At 38.4% G+C, this 21,366-nt stretch overlaps 1 protein-coding gene across 25 annotated transcripts in view; it reads left to right on the plus strand.

Annotated features, from left to right (window-relative positions):
* The window catches only part of RIMS2 (regulating synaptic membrane exocytosis 2), a gene marked incomplete at both ends in the record, with an annotated part of 425,123 nt that overhangs the window by 314,090 nt on the left and 89,667 nt on the right, over positions 1-21,366 (plus strand). For 6 of the 25 annotated variants that reach the window (XM_080909325.1, XM_080909328.1, XM_080909324.1 and 3 more), the window contains one exon: positions 16,501-16,673. The exons of 17 other annotated variants lie outside the window; for them this stretch is intronic. In XM_080909325.1, coding sequence (XP_080765451.1) covers positions 16,501-16,673 — 173 coding nt within the window. Of the gene's footprint in view, positions 1-16,500; positions 16,674-17,399; positions 17,649-21,366 lie in introns of all 25 variants that reach the window. 2 more of the 25 variants (XM_080909305.1, XM_080909316.1) reach the window with 1 other exon arrangement.

Raw genomic sequence — 21,366 nt, forward strand, 5'->3', positions numbered from 1 at the left:
AAGACAGGGATCATAGCGACCTCAGAATACCTCTGCGTTTAGGCCCTCAGAGTCCCACTGTGATGTCCCAGAGGAAGCACTGAATTTCTTCCCCTTTTAATAGACAGTCTATGGTTTCAGTAGTACAAGTAGGATTCACAGTTTTACAGTTTGCATTGGGCTTAGTTCAGCCTGAATTCAACAAAAGACCATACCTCAGTTTCTTCATTGCGACACACCTTTTCTGGAAACTGGTATTTGCCTTTGTCAGTTTTTTTTTCTATTATTATATTCATTTTCGTAAAACTTTGCATTGAACAGAATCTATAACAAAAGCCCATCACATTTCCAGAAACCAGTAGAACTGCTTTGGGACCATAGGGAGGTAGAAAAGACAAGTTGCCCCACTGGGAAGAGCTCTTCCTGCCAGGAAAGCCTGGGTGCAGAGTCCTGGATGCTGCGAGTCCACAGTTGGCCAAGCAGAGGAAGTTTCTGCAGGTCCTACGTGCACAGTGACAATTGCCTCGTCTCTGCTGTTGGTTACTGAGCTGTGCTAAAATTAACAATAGAATTCAAACTACATTGTCTCCCTCTATCCTTCTGCAAAGCCTTAAGTGAGCTACTTATGGTGCTCAGAATATTTTCCCAATGCTGTGTGAACATAGAAACTGTCAGAATGTGACTATGATCATCAGTATCAGCTAACCACATACGACACTTACGGTGGTGATAGAGAAAGAAAGAGAAGATTGCTATGTCCATTAACGCCTCAGATTCAGGTTTAGTTTGTGGCCTTGAGCAGTCCGGTAAAGATAGATATTATATTAATTACCTTTAAGGCAATCCTAAAAGTAAGAAATTAGAAAATATTTTGAAAAGTTATGGTTTTTAAAAAACCTAAAAACATATTTGAATGTTCTTGTATTTTCCCAGTCTGGTCAAATTTCTGTCTTTCTTTTCATGTTCTGAAGTGAGCTGAATATCCTTCAGTTTTATTTTAAACATTATGTTCGGGGTAGTTAGCTAGACATGTATATCAGCACACATATGCTCATGCACATACATGAAACATAAAGCTGAGCTCGCGAATCTATGTACTTGATGTGGGTGGAAGTAGCTACTGGTCATCACTGCATTTCATAGGAATCTAGATATAGGATCCACAGAAAAGAATTGTAATGAAATATCGGACACTCTATTTTTAATATGTAATTAATCTTCGCTATTCTTCAGAAAACTTTTATCTTCAATGTTCTTTTTCTTTACATGTTGTATATATTTAGTATGTAAGCACTGTAGTTTGGGGTGCTTAAGCTCTGGATGTGCATTTCTTCAGGTTTGAATTGCTAGATTCAAAATGAAGGCTCACAGTGTTGGTTCCTTCTGAGGCCCCTCCTTGAAATGTCCTTGAAATGTCAGTGCTGCCCATTATCTTCCTTTGTGCTATGTCCTGATCACTTGTTTATATAAGGCATCAGTCCCATGGGTCAGGGCTCAGGCAAATAATCTCCTTTTATTTTAGTCACCTCCTTAAAGTATGTGAGACACTGGCTTGACCAAGTACATTTGGAAGCAATTCAGTTCAGATCACAGCAGATCTCTACAAATTAGCTAATGATCATTTAAATTAACAGAATTAACATTTGAGGGGCTGGAGAAATGGCTCATAGGCCAGGAACATGTGTTTGAAGACCTGAGTTTGTTTCCCAGCATCCACATAGTGGTTTGCAACCACTGCAGTTCTAGGAAGGCCAAGGACCCTTTAAGGCACCTTCATAGGAAGGTAATGTGCACACAAATGTGTATGCGTGTGCAGGTACACACACACAGTACATATAAAACAGATTAACACTTGAACACAGTATGAAAGGATGAAAGGCATGTTTTAGGACAATGTGAGCGATAATCTGAAGGCCAGTTTTGAACATATTAGTTGATTTTTTTATTTGTCTTTCTTTTTCTGCCTGTTTTCTTAGCTGTACTTTCAAACACTTAGAAAATATTCTGAATTTCTTCTTCAAAGTTCAATTTACTTTTCTTTAGCCCTAAAATCACACTCAGGTATGATTCTCTGAGTCTGAGTTTGAGTCTGACATAAAGGCAAAGACTTATTCTATCTCATTATTTATTGATTTCTACCTCCAGTCGTATAGTCACAATTAGAGGAAGGATGTATCAAGAGAATATTTCATTGTGAATAAGTTGTTTGAAATAACTGAAACAGCAGCCTACATTTTGTAGCACAATATAAAATGTCAACCAAGTTGCAAGTTCTTTTTTTTTTTTAGTAAATATAATGTTTCTAAAAACTGACAAAGAAAGGGTTTTAAATGAAATTTTATCTAGCTACCTGCAGGTAGAAGGGTCAGCCTGTGGACATCAGTTTCCGTTAGTAAGAGCACAGTTTGTACCTGCATTGCCTGAGAGCAGGGGGGGGGGGAGGAAATGGTTTTATTTACCTACAGAAAACAAGAGTGTTGGTTACTCTGCGGTGCTTCCTTTGTTTTCCCAACCCGACTGAACGGATGTTTGCTGACAACTCATGTGAGCCCCAGAGCGGAAAGGGGTCTTCCTTCATGTAGTCAGGAGCTGCATGAAAAATGAAGAGGGAATGCAGCGAGTCAAGCAGCATCACTCCATGCAGTGTAGTAAGATCGAACATTGCTGATGCACACACTGAGGGCATGAAATGCTCTTGCAGCCGTTTGTAGAAAGCCTTAATCCCAGTCTGCACCTACCCTCTATGCTATTAAGCCTATTTCCTATCAATAACCCTGAGTTATTACTACGCTTCATCTGGGCTGCCCTTAACTCCTATTGGCCAGCCCTCAAGGCCAAGTTTCTTGACTCCTAGCTCATGGTGACTTTATCTTCCTCCTCCTTTCTTCTTCCTCTCCTGCTTCTCCTCCTCAGACCTCAAGCCCAGGAATCCTAAACCCCGCCTATGTCTCTTTTGTGAGCTATTGGCAGTTGTCTCCTGTATTTACCAATCAGGAAACACATAGCATCGCTTGGGCGGGGCAACTGGGTCTCGGGAGCAGGCAATTGGCATTACAGTACACAGCAACACAACAAACCTCAACCCACAAGAATGGGCTTCCTAACGTTTTCATGGATGGGCAAGGTACTCATGAGACCTACCACTTTCGGAGGCATTGTTATCAGTTGAAGGCTGGGCGAGGAGGGCTGCCATCCTCTTGAGCATTGGTAAGTAAGATGCCCTTGCTCTATTGAATAGGCAAAGAAACTCGAAGTAGACTCAGCGGGTCACATGCAGGAGAGACATGAAGGAAGGAGGGACAGCTTGGGAAGAAGGACGGTGGCAGGATGAGTGACAGGCATAGGGTGGCGGTGACTAGCATTGATTACGTAGGTACATGAAACTACCAAGCAATTACAAAATACCACACACAGGAACATTGTTAAAGACAACCCCTGAGAACATGGAAGCCCTCTGAGCCAGTCACGCACTGAGATACTGGTTACCTGTGTTTTGTCCTTCAGACTGCTTAGCTCCTGTTTCTTGTCTTTCCTATGAAAATGTGCACTTTTGAGATGGGGGTCTTTGTTTTTATGAATGAACATGGATGTGGATATTGAAGGCAAGCTAAACTATTTCTTCTTCTCTCACACATTACACCTGACTGCATCTTCCCTCCAGAACCCCAGACCTACTGCCCTTCTGTTTCCCTCCAATAAAGGAGCAGACCTCTGAGGGCTAGCAACCAAACATGGTACAAGAAGTTACAATAACACTAGGCACAGACCCTCATATCAAGCAACTAGAAGGTGTAGCTCACACCCATACAGGGTGCTTGATACTCACTTCAGTCTGTGTGAGCCCCTAGAAACTCTGCGTATGTGATTCTGTGGGCTGTGTTCTCCCATCCCCGGCCCCTCTGGCTCCTGTAATCTCTTCTTCCAAGGGCTTCCCCGGGCCCTGCCTAGTGTTTGGCTGTGTGTCCCCACATCTGCTCCTGTCAGATGCTGAAGGAAGACTTTTATCAAGCTAAAATAAGCTACAGGCATGCTTTGGGAAAGTTTTTTAAATTAGTGACTATTTTAGCATGTCGTATCAGAATAAGGGTAAGATAAGATCTCCAGGAAAGAGAATAGGCATGTCATTCTCTAAGATTTAAAAACAAAAGCACATGGTTGTTGGGTTTCAGTCAGAGTTAGTGACAGGAGGAGTGCTAGAAGGTCGTATAGGGTTCTGATTTTGATTCCCGCATATAGTATAGAGTTTATTCAGGGCATGGGGAGGGGAGTTAAGAGGGTAGTAAAGGCAGAGAGAGAGAGAGAGAGAGAGAGAGAGAGAGAGAGAGAGAGAGAGAGAGAGAGAGAGAGAGAGAGAGAGAGAGAGAGAGAGGAATACAGAAGCAGAGTAGAGGCCAGCCATGAGCACGGGGGGGGGGGTGGAGAGGAGAGGGGGGACAAAGGGGGAGAGCAAGAGAGAGCAAGAGGCCTCTTGAGAGAGCAAGACAGCAAGAGCATTAACATTCTTTACAGTACCTACCACTCTGAACTGAAAGTTGAGTGTGTCTTCTAATCTCTGCAGCGTTACACATACATTTACGACTTTGGAGACAGCCATACAAAGGCCATGAGTTAACACTTGACTTTCTAAAAGTGAACACATCATTTCACCTCATGGCCTAGTCTCTAAAATTAAGTTTAAAACTGTATTTTTCCTTAAAATCCATAGATTTTATTTATTTAATTTTATTTAAAGTATTCCCAGAAATCCTTAAGCCTACATAATTTTGATACTTGTACTATAATATGATCTAGAGATAATAATTACATGTATAATATTTAGTAATTATTTCTACATATAATAATTTGTGGGTAAGTTTTAATAAACTTGAACCTCTAGTCAGTCATTCATCTAGGTTACTGTGGAATCATCTACATGTAATTTCAAATTAATGTGACTACACTTTAAATATACCTATAGATTTGATTTGTTATTTAAAGGCCTTGTGACTAGAAGAAACTAATTTTTATATGTATTAGGCCAAAGTCTGCTAATGTTTTTCTAAACACTTGGAAATCTGATTATTTCTATTTCATTAGCCTTTTTAGATTTTAAAATATATGTGAGCTTGGAAATAGTGTAATGAAATCTTAGGATCTGTCTCAAACAAAAGAATGAAACTTCTGGCAGGTGACAGTATTGTGAGAAAATGTAAGATTATAAATGCTGTGGGTGATTATTGTAGCACTAGGCCTGACACATTAGACCCAGAAGTTACTATCAGAACCTGTGAGCTAGGAATAATTTTTAAGAACCTTAAATTAAACCTCATTTCACTGTATTGGCTGAAACCATTAGCTCAATACAAAAGTATTTTGGCTTTATAATGAAGTGTTTCAGGGTTTTTTCATGACTAGGAATAGGAGCAGAGCGAAATTCTCCAGGGCACAGACATAATAGAAAGTTTTGCTTCTTAAGATCCATGCCATTTTTCCCACCCACAAATCACATGAATTATGAGGAAGTGATTTCCGCTTAGTAAGATGGTTGAGCAGTTAAGGGCATTTGCCACCGAGATCGAGGACCTGATTTTTATCCCAGAAATCCACATGCTAGAAAGGAGAACTGATCTTTGCAAAATGTCCTCAGACCTTCTTGACTTTGCACGCACACACTGGCTTCAGTAGTGTGCAAACACCTTTCTTACAGCTCCACCCCTTGGTTATTTTAAGTCTTTAGTTTCTTTAAATTACTTATTGCACTTGTAAGTCAAGTTATTTTGGTACTGTCATTGTATTCTGATTATTCGCATCCTTCCACATAAATTCTTTTCTGAATAAGGAAAAGAAAGAAAATCTTTATTCTAAACAACATATCACCCTAATACTTTAAACTGTAATTAATTCCACTTTATTTTCTTAGTGTCCCTAAAAGTGATATTATGTTATAAATACATCAACTGAAGAGAAACAGAAAAACATTACTCTAACCAGAATGGTCCTGGTCAGTTTTCTCACTGAGCCCACGAGGACACAGGATGCTGTTCTCTCTGAGTCCTTCAGCCTGCAAACACTGTGTTGTTCTTACTGAGAGCAATGAAAGACAACAGTGCATTTCAGTGCCAGCTACTTTCCTCTGCTTCTTAATGTGATCAGAGATCACAGTTCTCTGATCCTTTCTTGCACATGGGGACACATTTGCTACCTCATTGTGTAGGATCTCCTTCTCACCTACAAATCAGAGCTGCATACCTGCAATGTTCCCGCAGCTAGCGTGTGCGCTGCAGCATGAAAGAAAAGGCTCAGCAGAAAAGTAGCAACTTAAAACAGTGAAGGGCAGGAGGGAGGGGAGGACAGATGGACACAGTGTGGCATGGAAGACAGTGGAGGGAAGAGAGGGAGTAAGGACGTAAAACCTTTGTAGCCGGCATTCCACGAGCCAAGCATGGAATGGACACACAGAATTAATGCTCATACCAAAGCCCATGTGAAATACATGGGCCACGTGGTTTAACAAAGCCACTCAGGAGAGCCAAAGCAGTCGTTGACTTGGAGTCTTGTTAACATACTTGTACTGCGTAAAGAAAAGGACATGTCAGGTGCAAGAACAACTTATGGTTAAGAAGCTCCTGAACATAGAAGACACTGAAGAACAGCCAGTGAGTAGTATATAAGGTGGAAATATATATAAATCCGGTAGATTTTATTTAGGATAAAATAATGGAAAATTAGTTGGATCTGATTATGAAAAACTTTGTCTTACTATTAACAAGTTAGTCATTTTACTTTATGCTTATGTACATTTCTTAAATTATATGTGATTTTAACTTTTTATAGTATTTTAGCACATATTTTTAAGGATATTAATACCTGTATTCTTGCATTCTTCTATATAACTTTTCTAAATTTTTCTAAAACTTACAGTGTTTAAGGCAGTCACTATTATGAGCAATGTGTGCATTTAAAATGTTCAAGCCACTGATGAGACTTAGAGTTGAAGGGTTCTGGTTAGAAGTTGCCTCTATAACCCAAGCAGACTTGACTGCTGTCCCAGCCAAATGGTCTCTGTGGAGACCTAGCAGACACTCCTCTTTCCTTTTATACAAAAGTTAAAGGATTGTGGACCAAAGTCACCAACCAGCCGTATGCCTAAATGCCCTGTTCAAAGGGATTCTGGGCCACTTCAGGTTTCTTAATGTCTTGTGGTTTTCATGTTACTATTTAACCTTAACTCTCCCAGTATCTTGGTCTCTGTAGTACCTTCTAAGGTACCAATATTTAAAAGAAAGATCCATTTATTAGCCATATATATATATATATATATATATATATATATATATATATATATATATATATATAATTACTTATAATCAAAGGCTGTTATTTTTCTTGATTTGAAACATTTTTTCAAATCAAATATAACTAATTATAGTTAACAATTTTTATAATGACAATATAAACTAACAGGTCAGGTTTATTGGTTTCTTTCATTCATGAGAGATGAGATTAGAAAGTACTTTATAAATAAGGTCTATAGCTAGTTCCAAGGTTTTTAGGTCAAAATATTTAAGGGGAGAGTTTAATGATAGGCAATACTCTCGTGTCCTCAAAAACTATGGCTAACTAATATCACAATAAATATCTATTGAGTCAAGTATTTTTGTTCCATTTGAAGCTCAAATTGACCCATGAGGAAGGTACTATCTCTGTTGCTTTGATCTAGACTCAAAGAAATTAGAGAACTTTCTTAAGGTTACATGGCAACTTGAAGTAGCCATGAACTATTACACGAAAAATAGTTATAATTAAAATTATATGACTACATATTTATTTTCATTAATATAGTTTATAGAGTATGTCTTTATGACATGAGATTAGAAAAAAAAAGTGTTCGGAAAGACAATAGAGAGAGTTGTCTATCTGAACCTTAGTTATGGCTTCTATTGCTAGATTATAATGACCACCATGAGCAAACATGGCTTGGAGAGGAAAGGGTTTGTTAAGACAGCCCTCAAGCCCTCCATCACTACGGAAAGGCAGGGCAAGAGTCTGGAGGAAGGAACGGATTTGGGGCCCATGCATATTGATTGCTCTTGTGGCTGGCTCAGCCTGCTTTTTTATACATATATATAGCACCCAGGGACATTTCCAGAGGGTTTGTACCACCTGCAGTTTGCTGGGTCCTCCTACATCAATCCCCAGTCAACAAGATGCACTACAGGCCTAGCCACAGGCCAGTGGGGTTGGGGCTGTTTTTTAACTGAGGTTCCATCTTCTAAAATGACTCCAACTGGTGTAATGTTGGCAAAAGGAAACCAGCACAATTAGTTGGATTTGCTCTCAGCTGCAACAGAAGGCAAAAGTAGTGTCCTTTGTCACTTAACACGAAGTACAAACCGAAACTGCAAGCCAAGGCTGGAATTACCACTCAAGTGTTCTTTCTGCTCCATTCTTAGAGAGAGCTTTTCGGTCACAGAATGCCTGCTGCAACTGTGGGTTCTAAGGATGTTCACCCAGAGAAGGAAATTTCAACAACCATCCCAGCAGAGTGGGCCCATATAGTCAGAACTCTAGATTCCTGCTCGAGCATTTGTGGCCACACTAGTCTAGTTCTTACACTGTAAGGAATCTTTTGCTTTGCTGGTCAATGGACTACCAAAGTAAGGCTATTGGTTCCTTAAAGAAGGGAAGAGAGGAAGCACGTGAGATGTGCATTCCACAGTAATTGATACAAGTAAACAGCCATTAGTTACTCACACAAAGGCTGTGAACCTATTCATTACTCCCAAGGGCTAAATATTGAGGTGATACTGGTGTCTCCTAAATCAGTAACCAATATTACTTAATGATTAAAGTGGGGGAATCCACACACCACCTTTTCTGAAACCTATTTGGTTTTTGTGCCTATTAGCTATCACAAAGAATGTGAGAGAATCAGAAAGGGCTGTTTTGAAGAAAATGAATAAACTTGCCTTTGGTCATATTAATGTAAATGCCACAGTGAGTGATATCCTATTAGTGTGCACAAATGGGTTTCAGAAGTGGTCAGGACACAGGATAAAGATCTGCTAGTCCTGTGGCCATCAACCAGTAAACAGTGAATTAGAACATTCCTGGAATACTGTGTATAATAAAAAGAAGAGCACTTAGATGGAAACTTTAGACAAATGTATCAAATAATCATAAGGAAAGTAAACCGAGGAAAAAACAACATGGAGGAGAGACAGTGTGAGGACGTAGGGGAGAAACCACAAATGATGCTATCTGATATACTGTCCCCAGAGTGTGTCAGGAAGCGAAGGAGAGGAAGAAGTCACTGACTTGAAAACAGTATCATGTTGTTTGTAGAACAGTTGTCATCAGTGCAGAAATGCAGTGGGTTGGGTTAGTAAATCCCTGTATTAATGCAGAAACATGAGCTTTACAGCAAGCTCAGTTCTTTAAGCCTGGCACTTCCTGTAAGAAACTGGCATAGGTCTTACTTCTGGAAATTTAGGGGAATTAATGGAAATAAGTAAAAGATATTCTGCAACCATTCATGAGCTGACTGAATAGAATACTGAGTTCCCACAGAGCCGGCCTTTAGCAGCCAGTGTTACCTACTGGTAACATCATATCCTTTACAAGTCTTACAGGAAAAAAAATAATTTACTCAAGTAATTGCAGCCGGGTTCATGAGTCAGTACTGGCCTACGTACCTCTTTGATTGGTTTTTACCTCATGATGCTGTTGCCAGTTATGCTCCAAAGATTTCCTTGTATCAGTAGGTTATAGATGTAGTTTGCCCTTTACTTGTCTCCTAGGATTCTTGGTCGGTCCTGCCAACAGTGCCCATATTTCTAATCTTGATCCCCACTGGCCTGTCCAAATCTGCATACATTGACCACATGATTAATTAAATAGGCCACAATTTTCTCTGTTTTGTTTGTTTTTATTCCATTTTATTTTATTTTAAGGTAGCAAGGATTGAACCCTGAGCTTCACGCATGCTAACCAAGTTTACCACTAAGGTATACCCAAGCCCATGGTGGGAACGTTCATACCACAGTAAACAACAACGTCTTTAAATTATAGTTCTACTTTCCAGAAAGCTGGTTAGTAATCATCTGCCAGAACGCCAGTCTCTACACTGTCCATGGGAATGAAAGGCTTCACTGACTCCAGAACTGTCGCAGCAGAATCCCACGTTCTGATTTGATGCTTCCCGGGGAAGAGAACACTCTCCTTACTGTCAACATCCATACCAGTTATTCTGTTCACTTACATTTTGAGTATTTGTTGATTTACTACTACTTGCAGGCAAGAATCTAGATTGCAGAACACTAAAATGAGTAAACGTTTCCCTCCAGGGGAGTATAATCTATAACAGTTGGTTGTATGGAGTGTATAGACTGTCATCTTTGAATTATAGTCTAGTAGATAGTTGGAAGCAGGAGGGAAACAGCAAAAAAAATGATAGATAACATATCGAGTGGAGAGACAGGTAAACTCTAATGACATATAACTAGTTTTGTTCTACACTGACTGAAGACCATCGAAAGAGACAGTCTAGTCTATTATTAAAGACTCTCTTTTTTTAACTATATAATATAAAAACACAGTGGCAAAGATTATAGTGTCCCCTACTCACATCACTCCTTAATTGACCACAGCTTCCTCTCTGTTCTTTGCAGTTCATCCTAACTGATGTCAGAATTCTTGCCCAAACATTTTCCCTCCCTCGCTCTTCCAGAGGTTGTCAATCCTGTTTCTTCCCTAATCTTTAAGTCAACACATTGATTTTTCTTTCCTGACTTAGTTACTGTTTGATTTCTGTGATAAGATGCCATAAACAAGACAAGTGATTGGAGAAAGAGTTTATTTGTGCTGGCAGTTCAGAGGGTGAGTCCGTGGCCATAATGGTGAGAATAAGGCACAGGCCACAGGCATGGTGCTGGAGCAGTAGCTGAGAGTTTCCTTCCTGGTTCACAAGCATAAGAGAGAAACTATGAGGGAATGGGCTGGGCCTTTGAAACCTCAAAGCCAACTCACAGTGCCATGCCTCCTCCAACAAGACTATACCTCCTGAGCCTTCCCAAACAGTTCCACCAACTATAGACCAAGTATTCAAACCTATAAGCTGATGACAACCATTATCATTCAAATCACCATACCCCCGAAATGTAATTAAAGATTCTTCCAAATATTACTTGATACATGAACTCACTTTGTTGTTACTGATGATGATTGTTTTCTGCCCATCATCCTATAATAGTTCCTTAACCTGGCATTTGCACAACAAATTACAGCATCTAGTATTTGTTAGTAGTATCTAAGATTTGTTAAATTGAAGCCAAGCATTGTTTCAGGAAAGTCATTTAATTCTTTATCTGAGAAGCTCATGTATAAATATTGGAGTACCAGTGTAGATTCAATGCAGAGGAAAAAAGATAGCTCAATTTGCTTAAAAACTTCAAATGAGGATGCTGAAAAATATGCCCCTTTTATTTTTAAAATTCATTTTTTTACCAACTATATCTTAAATTTTAATGATTTAAAACTTATCAATAGACCTTTGCAGACATAGTGACTTTTCACTAATTTTAGATACACAGAAAAAAAACATTAACTTTTGCAGGCCTCTTAGGAACTCCTAAGAGTCTGGAACATCCTGAAGAATGATAATTTCTTGTGAAGTTTTGCAGTCTTTTTAGTCATCTCCCATCAGGGCAGTCTTTAGCTGAGATGATTAGCTTTATGTTTTTACTGCACTTAGTAGACTAATGGCCATTCATTGTTACCTGCCAATTGTATGCTACCTGACAATCATTTAAAAACTTATTTAATGCATAGTGCCAAGACAACACCAACTATTTTCTAAGTAACCCAATTTACATATTAACAGTTATACCTCATTTTGGTATATAATAATAGTTGAATTGCTTTTATGTCACTGTTACAGTTAATAATTTTTGTTTATCATGCTTTCAATTAAAAATAGACTAAACTTTTTCAGTGTGAATTATGCTATCGGGTCGTATTTTATTGGGGAGTTTGAAATGTAAATGTGATTGTTTTATTTTAAATATATTTACACTATTTCCTTCCTTTTTCTGTGAATGCACTTTTTATTTTTCATTGTTATATTCTTTGAGAGCTTCATACATGGAGACAATGGATTTCAGTCATTTTCTTCTTCCATTGCCTTCTCCAGTGCCCCCTTCCCACTGAAACCCATCTTTGCAACTCCTCCCAACCTTATTTTTATGGTTTCCTTTTGTGTGTGAACTACTGAATTTTATTAAAGTGGCTTACATGAGCATAAACAATTTTATTTACTGGGGCATGAACAACTTACCAGTAGTTGCTCCATGGTGGAAAATTACACCCTGTCTCCGCAGCAGCCACTAACTGCCAAGAATCCCCATGAATAAGTAGAACCTCATGATTCTCACCACCATGTGTGATGACTTTGAAGGTCCCGGTATCAAACGGGTCACAACTAATGTGAATCCTTTCGTGAAATGGTTGAGTCACGTCCAGAAGATGACTCTTTGCTACACATCTTGTATTCCTGCATCTGATATTTCCATCCCCTCTTCAATAGTCTTGTAGAAGTGATGCAGTTGTTGCAGTTAGGGCCCAGACTTCACTGCTGAAATAAGGTTTTAGTACACTGTACTTTCATGCTCTGTTACACTTCATTAAGACTTATTCTCAGTACTTTGACCAGTAGTTTCCACATTAACTTCTGCCCATCACAAGGCTGAGAACAGCTGTTCCCCAGATATAAATGAGTATTTGGAAGGCTGTTTGACATCATGTTCCTTTATCAAAACATAACAACAACAACAACAAAAAAGTAAGTTTCCTAGTAAGGCTCCTGATCTCCACAGCCACCAGCTCTTGCCTAAGTTTACAGTGCTGCCAGTCATGACCTCCCTCCTGTGGAGTGAACCTCACATCCCATCTGAAAGCAATTGATTCCTGTCCTAAAAATTATGCCACATTAGCACCAGAGATCATGTCTTGTCTAGTAGACCATTATTGTAGTTCACAGGAGTCATGGCTAGGTAAGACTGTTGATGACCTCTTTGCACAGCAGCCTACATTCGGGCATTATGAAATACACACATGCACAGACACACGCACATGCACATACAAATACTCACACACACACACATGTGCCTGTGGACACACATATACAGCTAATATAATTTTAAATGTTTTTTTTGTTTTGACTTTTTAAGTTTTTCAATGTTTGTTTCATATCTATTTGTGATTGAAGATACAGATATATCCCTATGGTAAACATGCTTAGGTGCTTGGAATTAAACAGAATGGTACACTCTTGAGTAGCTAATAGAATGTCATCAGACTACAGCTTGTAGCTATGTTCTTGATGCAAGCGATACTTTTCCATTCCTTTCCATTTATTGACCTTATGCTTTATGCACTGTACTTTAACATCTGCTATTGTCTAAGAAACTACTGAGAGTCCTTGTTAGGCTTTTAGACAGAATCTCTCTTTGTAGCCTAAACTGGCCTCGAATTTGCAAGTCATCCTGTTTTATCTGCTAAGAGACACAAGATGCAGAAGACACTTTCCTGACCTTGAGCATTTTTCCCAGATAATATGACAGAATATGTATACATGCATAAATACACATATAGACATTTTTTCTAATTCAGGGTTGCTCTGTGTACCCCAGGGTATCCTGAAACTCACTCTGTAGACCAGGCTGGCCCCAAACTCCACTTCCCTAATTCTGGGATTAAAGACATAACAATCCTTTAATTAGAACCACCCAGCTTCAAATGCAATATTTAAAACATGTTGTCTTATTGTCTCATTTAAATTCTTGCTGTGTGTCAAATATTGTTCTAAACACGGGCATTGTTGTTATTAATGTTTCTAAACAGTTGAGAACTGAGACAAAGTATCTATTGGTATAAGAAAGTAAACGCTAGGATTGAGGCCAGTGATTCACTCAAGAAGTTTGGCTCTTCATGATTGTGTGACTGCCTCTGTTTCCTACTACATTTAAAGCTTTTTAGTTTTGGTTTGAATTCATATATGATGGTCTCATGAGCAAAAGCAAATATAAAATATAATGCTAGACTACTTCTCTGTCTAATTACAAAATATCTCAAAATAAATAATCTCTTTTATTATAAATTATAGAACTGAGAAAGTTCTCCAGGAACACTTCAGTATTTGTTGAACAATAAACATTTCTGTAATTGGAATATTGTTAGAAGATGTGAGTGAAAAGAAAGCTTTCCATGTCTGTCTCAAGTTCAATTCAATGTGCTTTAAATAAGTTTGGTAAAAAATATAATCTATTGAAATTACTCACACATATATTACTTAGATGTGCAGGTGAATACATAAGAGAAAGTCTTGAATGTGCATACTGAAGTAATGCAGTAACCTAGATAAACTGGTTCTTTTAAATGAAAATATTTGAAAAAGAATCTGATGAACCAGTGACAGGAGCGCAGTTTGCTCCTGCTAAGCAACATCATCACTCTCTCTTCTGTGGACATTTCCTGGGGAAAGAGACAGCAGGTTGTTTTTTTATTTAAACAACTTTATTTTAAAAAAAACAGATAAATGTATTTTTAAAATTTTTAAACGCATTTTTTGCATAAAACTATATGAATAGATTTTTGTCAGTACTTGATTTTTTTTAAAGGTTTGATAGTGTGCATTGAAATTTTCCTAGTTACAATGAGCACAAAGTACATGCTAAAAAAAAACCATAACATGGAAATAGTCAAAGTTTTCTTGGTGTGTAAAGGTTAAACACAAAGATTTTTAAATACAAGAACTGCCACAAGACTGCATTCTTAGGTCTTGAGTTACTAATGATTTAAGGTCTAGGTGCACCCCACTCTGAGAGAGTGAAACAGCAGGTTTTTAATAGTTATTATATTTCACTATTTAAAATTAAAAGGTAGGATGGATTTAAAAAAACATTTGCCATCTAATTTAATTATATAAATTTCCAAATTAATGGATTTGATTATTAATGTTTTATGGCATCTTAGAAACAATTCTTTTGTTTTACATTTATTTGAAGCATTTGTTTTTTTAAATAAAAGTGTATATAGCTAGAGATTGCAAGGTCCAGAAGGAGCAGAACAGGTCATTGGATATAAGTATTTAATCTTAGGGCTGTTGTGTTGCCCAAATGTTTGCATCTATCAAATATTTATGTTGGACCACCATTTCTGATGGATTTTTACTAAGTAACAAGTCTGCATAGTGAGTGATTTACAAAGTATTCCTACTTTTCAAAAGCTTTCTAAAGCTTTGTCATCACCTATGATTAGAAAATTCTGAAAAACTAGACTAAAACTATTTTTCAGCATAAGGTGTATAATAAAGAAAAAGAAGATGTTACAGGGACTCTCTTACTCAGTAACTCTAACGTGGCAGCAGCTATATTGAGTGATTTAAGAGAAAGAATCCAGCTAGTAATGACACAGTAATAAACTATATTTTTTACATTATACTAAGTATAACATACTAAAACACAGTTTTTTTCTAATTTTCAAAACAATTATGCAAGATCAGTATAATTGTTCTTGTCATTTTTACCTGTGAGTAATATTAAGGATTAAATAATCTTCCCGTATTCGCTCAGTTAGCGAGAGTCTCCTTTGCTTCAGGCTCTTCCTTCCTTCCTTCCTTCCTTCCTTCCTTCCTTCCTTCCTTCCTTTCTTCCTTGTTTTTCCTTTCTTTTAATATTCCAGGTTGACAACTCTTGGCAAGTGATTTTTTTTTTTTGTTGTCAGTAATAAAATTAAATCGTGTCCATTAGTTTTAACATTAAGTGTTTTTTATGAGAATAGGTCATTAACATAAAATATTTATGTTGGTTTTCAATTTGCCAGAATATCTGAGCACCTTGCACCCTGGCTGTGCCACTTAACCGTCTAATTATTTCAATTCCAGGAAGATTGAGCTATTGTAAATAATAACGGGGTTTTTTTTCTCTAATATTTCTAGGATTCATCAAAATTCCAGCAACTGCTCAGAAATTAAATTTCTCTTTTCTCTTGGTTTTTCTTAAAAGGCTTAGTTTTTCATTAATTAGATTTTGTATTATCTCTAGGTTTTTTTGTGAGGTGCAGTGTACTAAGAGAAAGTTTACGACTGCTAGAGATGGTCTTTATAGACCAGCTGCAGAAACAGCTTGACCAGCTTTCTTTCTTTCAAAACTTAATCAGAAATTCAAGAGTTGTGCTTCCTGATAAGCCAAATGTTTATTTCCCACGTTTTAGCAAAATGTTCTTCCCTAAGGCCATTGCTGCTTTGGAACTTTTAATGGCGGTCTGTGGGTGTGGTGAAATGCTGCCGTGACTTTGCTAAACACAAAGGTTCCGTGTACATTTCTGTTTTAGGATGGTTACCGTCTACTTTGGTTTTATGAGCACTGAGTGGGGTATTGCGGTACGCTCCGTGGACAGTTAAAGTGTTGACGTAGGAGCACGCTAATGACTGCTCTGTGTGCTAATACTGACGGCTTCTGCGCCTTTGTCAATCTGTGTCAACAGTATCGCTCAGGATGGGATCCACATAGAGGGGCAGATACTGTTTCCACTAAATCCTCGGACAGTGACGTAAGTGACGTATCTGCGGTTTCAAGGACTAGTACTGCTTCTCGTTTCAGCAGCACGAGCTACATGTCCGTCCAATCAGAGCGGCCGAGAGGAAGCAGGAAAATCAGGTAAGAGCACTTGGGCAGTAACTGCTCTGTTTGTTTCTGAGGGCTTTATTTCTGTGGATAAACATGAGTATTTTTCTAAAGCATTGATATATATTGTAAAAAAAAAAAAAAAAAAAAAAAAAAAGGCAATAAGATAGTCTGAATGCGTTATTTTCTTTTTATCTTGGTCAATTTTTATAGAACCCATGACAGTTCTGTGTTTTAAATTACTTGAAGTAATTCCTTTTTGTTTGTAACTTAAAAACTAAATTGCAATTGTTTGATTTTTATTAAACTAAAATGGCAGTTAACTGAAGATGTGAGTTTAGCATTCTGATGACTGTGAAGATAAATTATCTTGGAGAGTATTTTTTTTCCTGATTGAATAGATTCTATTAATTAAAGAGAAAAATATTGCTTTTGTAATAGGAAGCTTTCCTACCCTCTTGACGGTGTTATAAGTACATGGAAAAATTCTTCATTATCTCAGGAAAATGTAGACTATGCTAATATTTCAGTCTCGACTTAGGGATTCATATCTAGTGGGACGGGAAGCACCGGCCTGCTTCTCGTGTCCCCTCACACCTGAACATAATTGTCAAACTGTCAGACCAGGTGTTGCTCGCCGTGCCAGGCTCACCTCAGTCCCGATTGTCTCCACTCTGTTTCCTGTCACTCACATTGTGCTTGACGCCTGTCTTCTCTTTTTGTTTCTTTGCATGCTCTCCATTGTCCTTCCGTTCCAAGGCCAAAGGGAGGAGACGTGGGAGGGGAAGGAGGGCTTAAGCCAGAAGAGCCAGCTCAGAAGGAGCAAGAGGCAAAGGAGGAAGTGGTTAGTGAGGATGAGACAGGGAAGGAGAAGTCAGAAGCATGCCCTAAGGAGAGGAGCAGAGAATCAGGAGAGGAGGCAAAGACACCAGATGCTCCTGAGCAAGGGGAGGAGAGAGAGCAGAGCAAAGAGGACCTACAAAGGAGCCTCTCCCAAGACGACGACAGGTAAAGGCTGTGCCTCCCGAGTAGTCACGTGCGTCTGTCCGTCTCTTAGGTGTTAGTTCCCGTCCAGAGTTATGTGTTACTGCTACCATAACTGAGGAATACGCTGGAAGTTATCATTGGAGAGGTTGGCTTGTCACTTCATTGATACGTGTCCACCGGACCTGGGAGTCTGATTGATTTTGTCTGCCAGTTTCTTTAGTAGACAGTCTAATTTGAGTTTGACTTTAGTTCGTGTTCGTAGCGTGAATTCAAAGTGTCCTTTCCACAACTGCCCTCAGAGATGAGTAAAGGATGCACATCCTTTTACCTTTGGTGGAGACGACTTGGGGAGAAGAAGGTAACGCCCTTAGAATATGATCCCGAAGGGCCTAAATGTCTTAACATAGTTTATAAAAAATAATGGTGTAGCAGAAAAAAATTCAAAACCTGAGTGAAATCTGGATAGAGTTTAACAGGTCTCTGCGTCCTTTGGTACTTGCTGGTTCTCTGGGATCCTGCAGTGCCGGTGAAGCCTGAGAAGGGTGAGGAAGCAGAGGCGTGTTCTTTACACTCTGGCGTGTGTTTTTCTCATCAGTCTTGTGTGAATCAGCATCCCACTCCCATGCCGGACCTGAACTGGCAATAGTTAGCCAAGCCAGTCTCAAAGTCATAATTCCGCTGCCTCAGACTCGAAGCAGGCACCACCCTGCCTGGTCCATGATTCTCGGAAGAGAAATGGTAGATACCCACATCTTTTGGAAGACAGACATGTTAGACAATGCACGTCCTAAGGTGTGTCCAGATAGGAAGAGCTGCGGGAACAGGAGGGGCCACAGAGAGAAAACAAGCCGCAGAGCACGGAACGGCTACCTTCATCATGGAAGCCGCTGAGCCTTTCTGCGGGCACAGCTCATGGTGGAATCAGCAGTGTGCAGTCAAAGTTCCTCTCCTCATGATGAAGAGCTTGCTTTAATTACATCCATGTGAGAATGAAAATTGCAGAGATTGTCATTTTGAAGAAGTCGGGTTTTCTAGCAGAATTTTATATTTATGTTACACACATTTTACTTGAGAAGCAAAACCTATTTATATGTCAGTTTTAAGTTATATCGAAGCCCAATTGCCTATTGAGCTTTTCCAAAATGAAAGAGGGGACAGTTGAGGTAGCAGTGTTCTCACTTAGCACACAATTCAGCTGTGTGTCTTCTGTTTTCCTTCAGTAGTATCTGTGCAGTGTGAGGTCTTTATAGCATTTGGTAAACATAAAAACACATCTTTAATAAGGCACATTTTCTGATTTCATTCTAACCCAGTAATTTCATGTCTTTTGTTGTTATAATCCTAATTAGATAATTACATTGAGTTATCATATAATTAAAAGAACCTTATCCTGGCTTGCGAAAAATATGATTATTTCATGACTGATTCTTAGAGAAGATCTCTCTGAAAGAGACAGTCTGATTTCTTCCAAGTGCCTAGCATAGCAAACTCTGAGTCTTGTGTGTTTTCGGTGCTGTACAGAGAAGCCATGAGTCATGGTCTCAAGTCAGACTTCTGACTTCATCTCACTTGGGGGCAGGAACACAACGGTTTATGACCTAAACTCTTTACTTTAAAATGCTGCTGTCACTAGGTTCTTTAGGATAAAAGAACATTTTATTTACAAGGGAAGGAAATGAATCAATTCCTAGCATGATTGTCAAGGCACTGGCTGTACACATATTACTGCGCAGTGCTTGGGGACCTGCAAAGTTTAGAGGGACAGACTGATGTTTCTGGGCAACTTAGATTTCTTAAGATAGCAAGAAGTTCACACTGTTATTCGTAAGAAAATTTTGGCGTCAACCATTTCTTATGACGACATAATTTTTTGAATTTGTTTTCACTTCTTAGGGCCAATCTACCTGTCTTTATTTTGAGGGGAAAATATGGTTATTCATGGCAACTTTGTTTTTTCATACAGGATATTTCAATATTTCAATCATAGATCTTTAAAAAGTAAATATAAGTTGTCAAGCAGCATTGATGGGAAGTGTCTTATTCTACAGAGAGCCATGAGTGTTTAAATCATGGGCGTTAAAATCTTTCATTTTCATTCAAGTTTTATCAAGAAAACGGGCATGTCACTGTATTTATAGTAGCTCCCGCCCTTAACCACAGTGATTCAATAAACGAAAATGCCATTGTGATTGCTGCCTACTTTGCAATGATTAAACTGTGTTGCAGTATCTATATCTCAATGTAAGGCTATATTGCTCATTTGTAGTGAGTCATATTAAAACAGTTTGCTAAGTGTTTAAGAGGAAAATGGATAGCAAAGATACGTTTAAAATGATTCCTTAATTGTTAGGTTTTTGTGATATGATTAAGGAATGACTGTACTCAGAGTTAGGTGTGTATATATACACATAAATGTATGTAGATCTAGTAGGCTTTTCCATCACCTTAATGATTACTCATGGCATACTGTAAAAGGTATGTTACATACATGTGTGCTATGTAATATGGGAAGAGAGAGAAACTTGGATGAGATAAGGTATTGAGAGATAAAGAGAAGTGATTGAACTGGTATTTATTTAGAAATAACTTCTCGGGCACTGAACTGATAACTAGGAAAGAAATGAAATTAAACATTTCTACACTGGAGGGTAAAGGGTTTCTTCATAAAAGCCTCACGGACAAATCTCTCAGGAACCAAGGGGCTATAGAAAAAAGAACTTAGTGCTCAAAGAAGTGAACTTAAACCATCTATGATGGAAGTTAAAACCCAAACAATGAAAAGAACACTTTTCAAACCCAAACACATCAGTAGCTTTGTGTCCAAACTAAATGGCATCCGTTCTTCCATGACCTATTCTGGGGACACAGACAAAATTAAATTTAGGAAACTTTTCATAGTTTTCATTAGTAGTATATCTATAAATGCTACACAAATTTACCATTCCTTTTTAATGAAGATTACTCTTCCCATAGAGAATGTTTTCGCTTTCATGATTACTTATTTGCATAAAGAGATTTATCTATTAACTAGTGAGGCAGGAGATTAATTGTTAATTACATAATCAAAGGCATTGCAGATGGGATACTAGTTTTACATCATATTTTACATTATAGTTCAGATGTGCAAACAAACTTTAAACCACTCTACTGGGGAAGTATTGAGCTGGAACAGTAACTCACACCTACTGTCCCAGCATTTGAGAGTCAACCCTGTTAGAGTGTCAGACGCATAGGGAATACAAGTTATTACAGTCTGTGCTACAGGGCCGGGCCCTTTTTGTAAATTAAAAAAAGAAAAAGAAGAAGAAGAAATAGGAGACAGAGGAGGGGACAAGAAAAAGAACAGCAACAATATTTCGTGTGAAAATAAGTGTTCTGGGACTGTAGACTGTGTGTTCTTGTCTTCTCTGTTCTGGGGACCTGCCCACTTCATGTTGACCTTGTCTGTGGTTCCCAGCCTTCCCCATCCACATTAGACAACAAACAGGAAAGTAAACATTATTTGTCATTCTGAGGATGTGACCTTATATAATCAGGGCCTCAAGAGGTAATTGGTTCCCTGGCTAGCCGAGAGCACGTGAACAGTTAAACAAGTTTCTATCAGCCGGAAGATGTTTTCAAATATATGCACCAGTAGCTAATATAATAATACTTGACTTATTAAGTTCACCTTTTCATTTGCTTGTTTTCTGGGACTGATTTTCTGTGCCAACTCATCTCAGGACATGATGCACTAGTC

This window comes from Micromys minutus (assembly GCF_963924665.1).
Source record: "Micromys minutus genome assembly, chromosome: 33".
In the NCBI taxonomy this organism is placed as follows: Eukaryota; Metazoa; Chordata; class Mammalia; order Rodentia; family Muridae; genus Micromys; species Micromys minutus.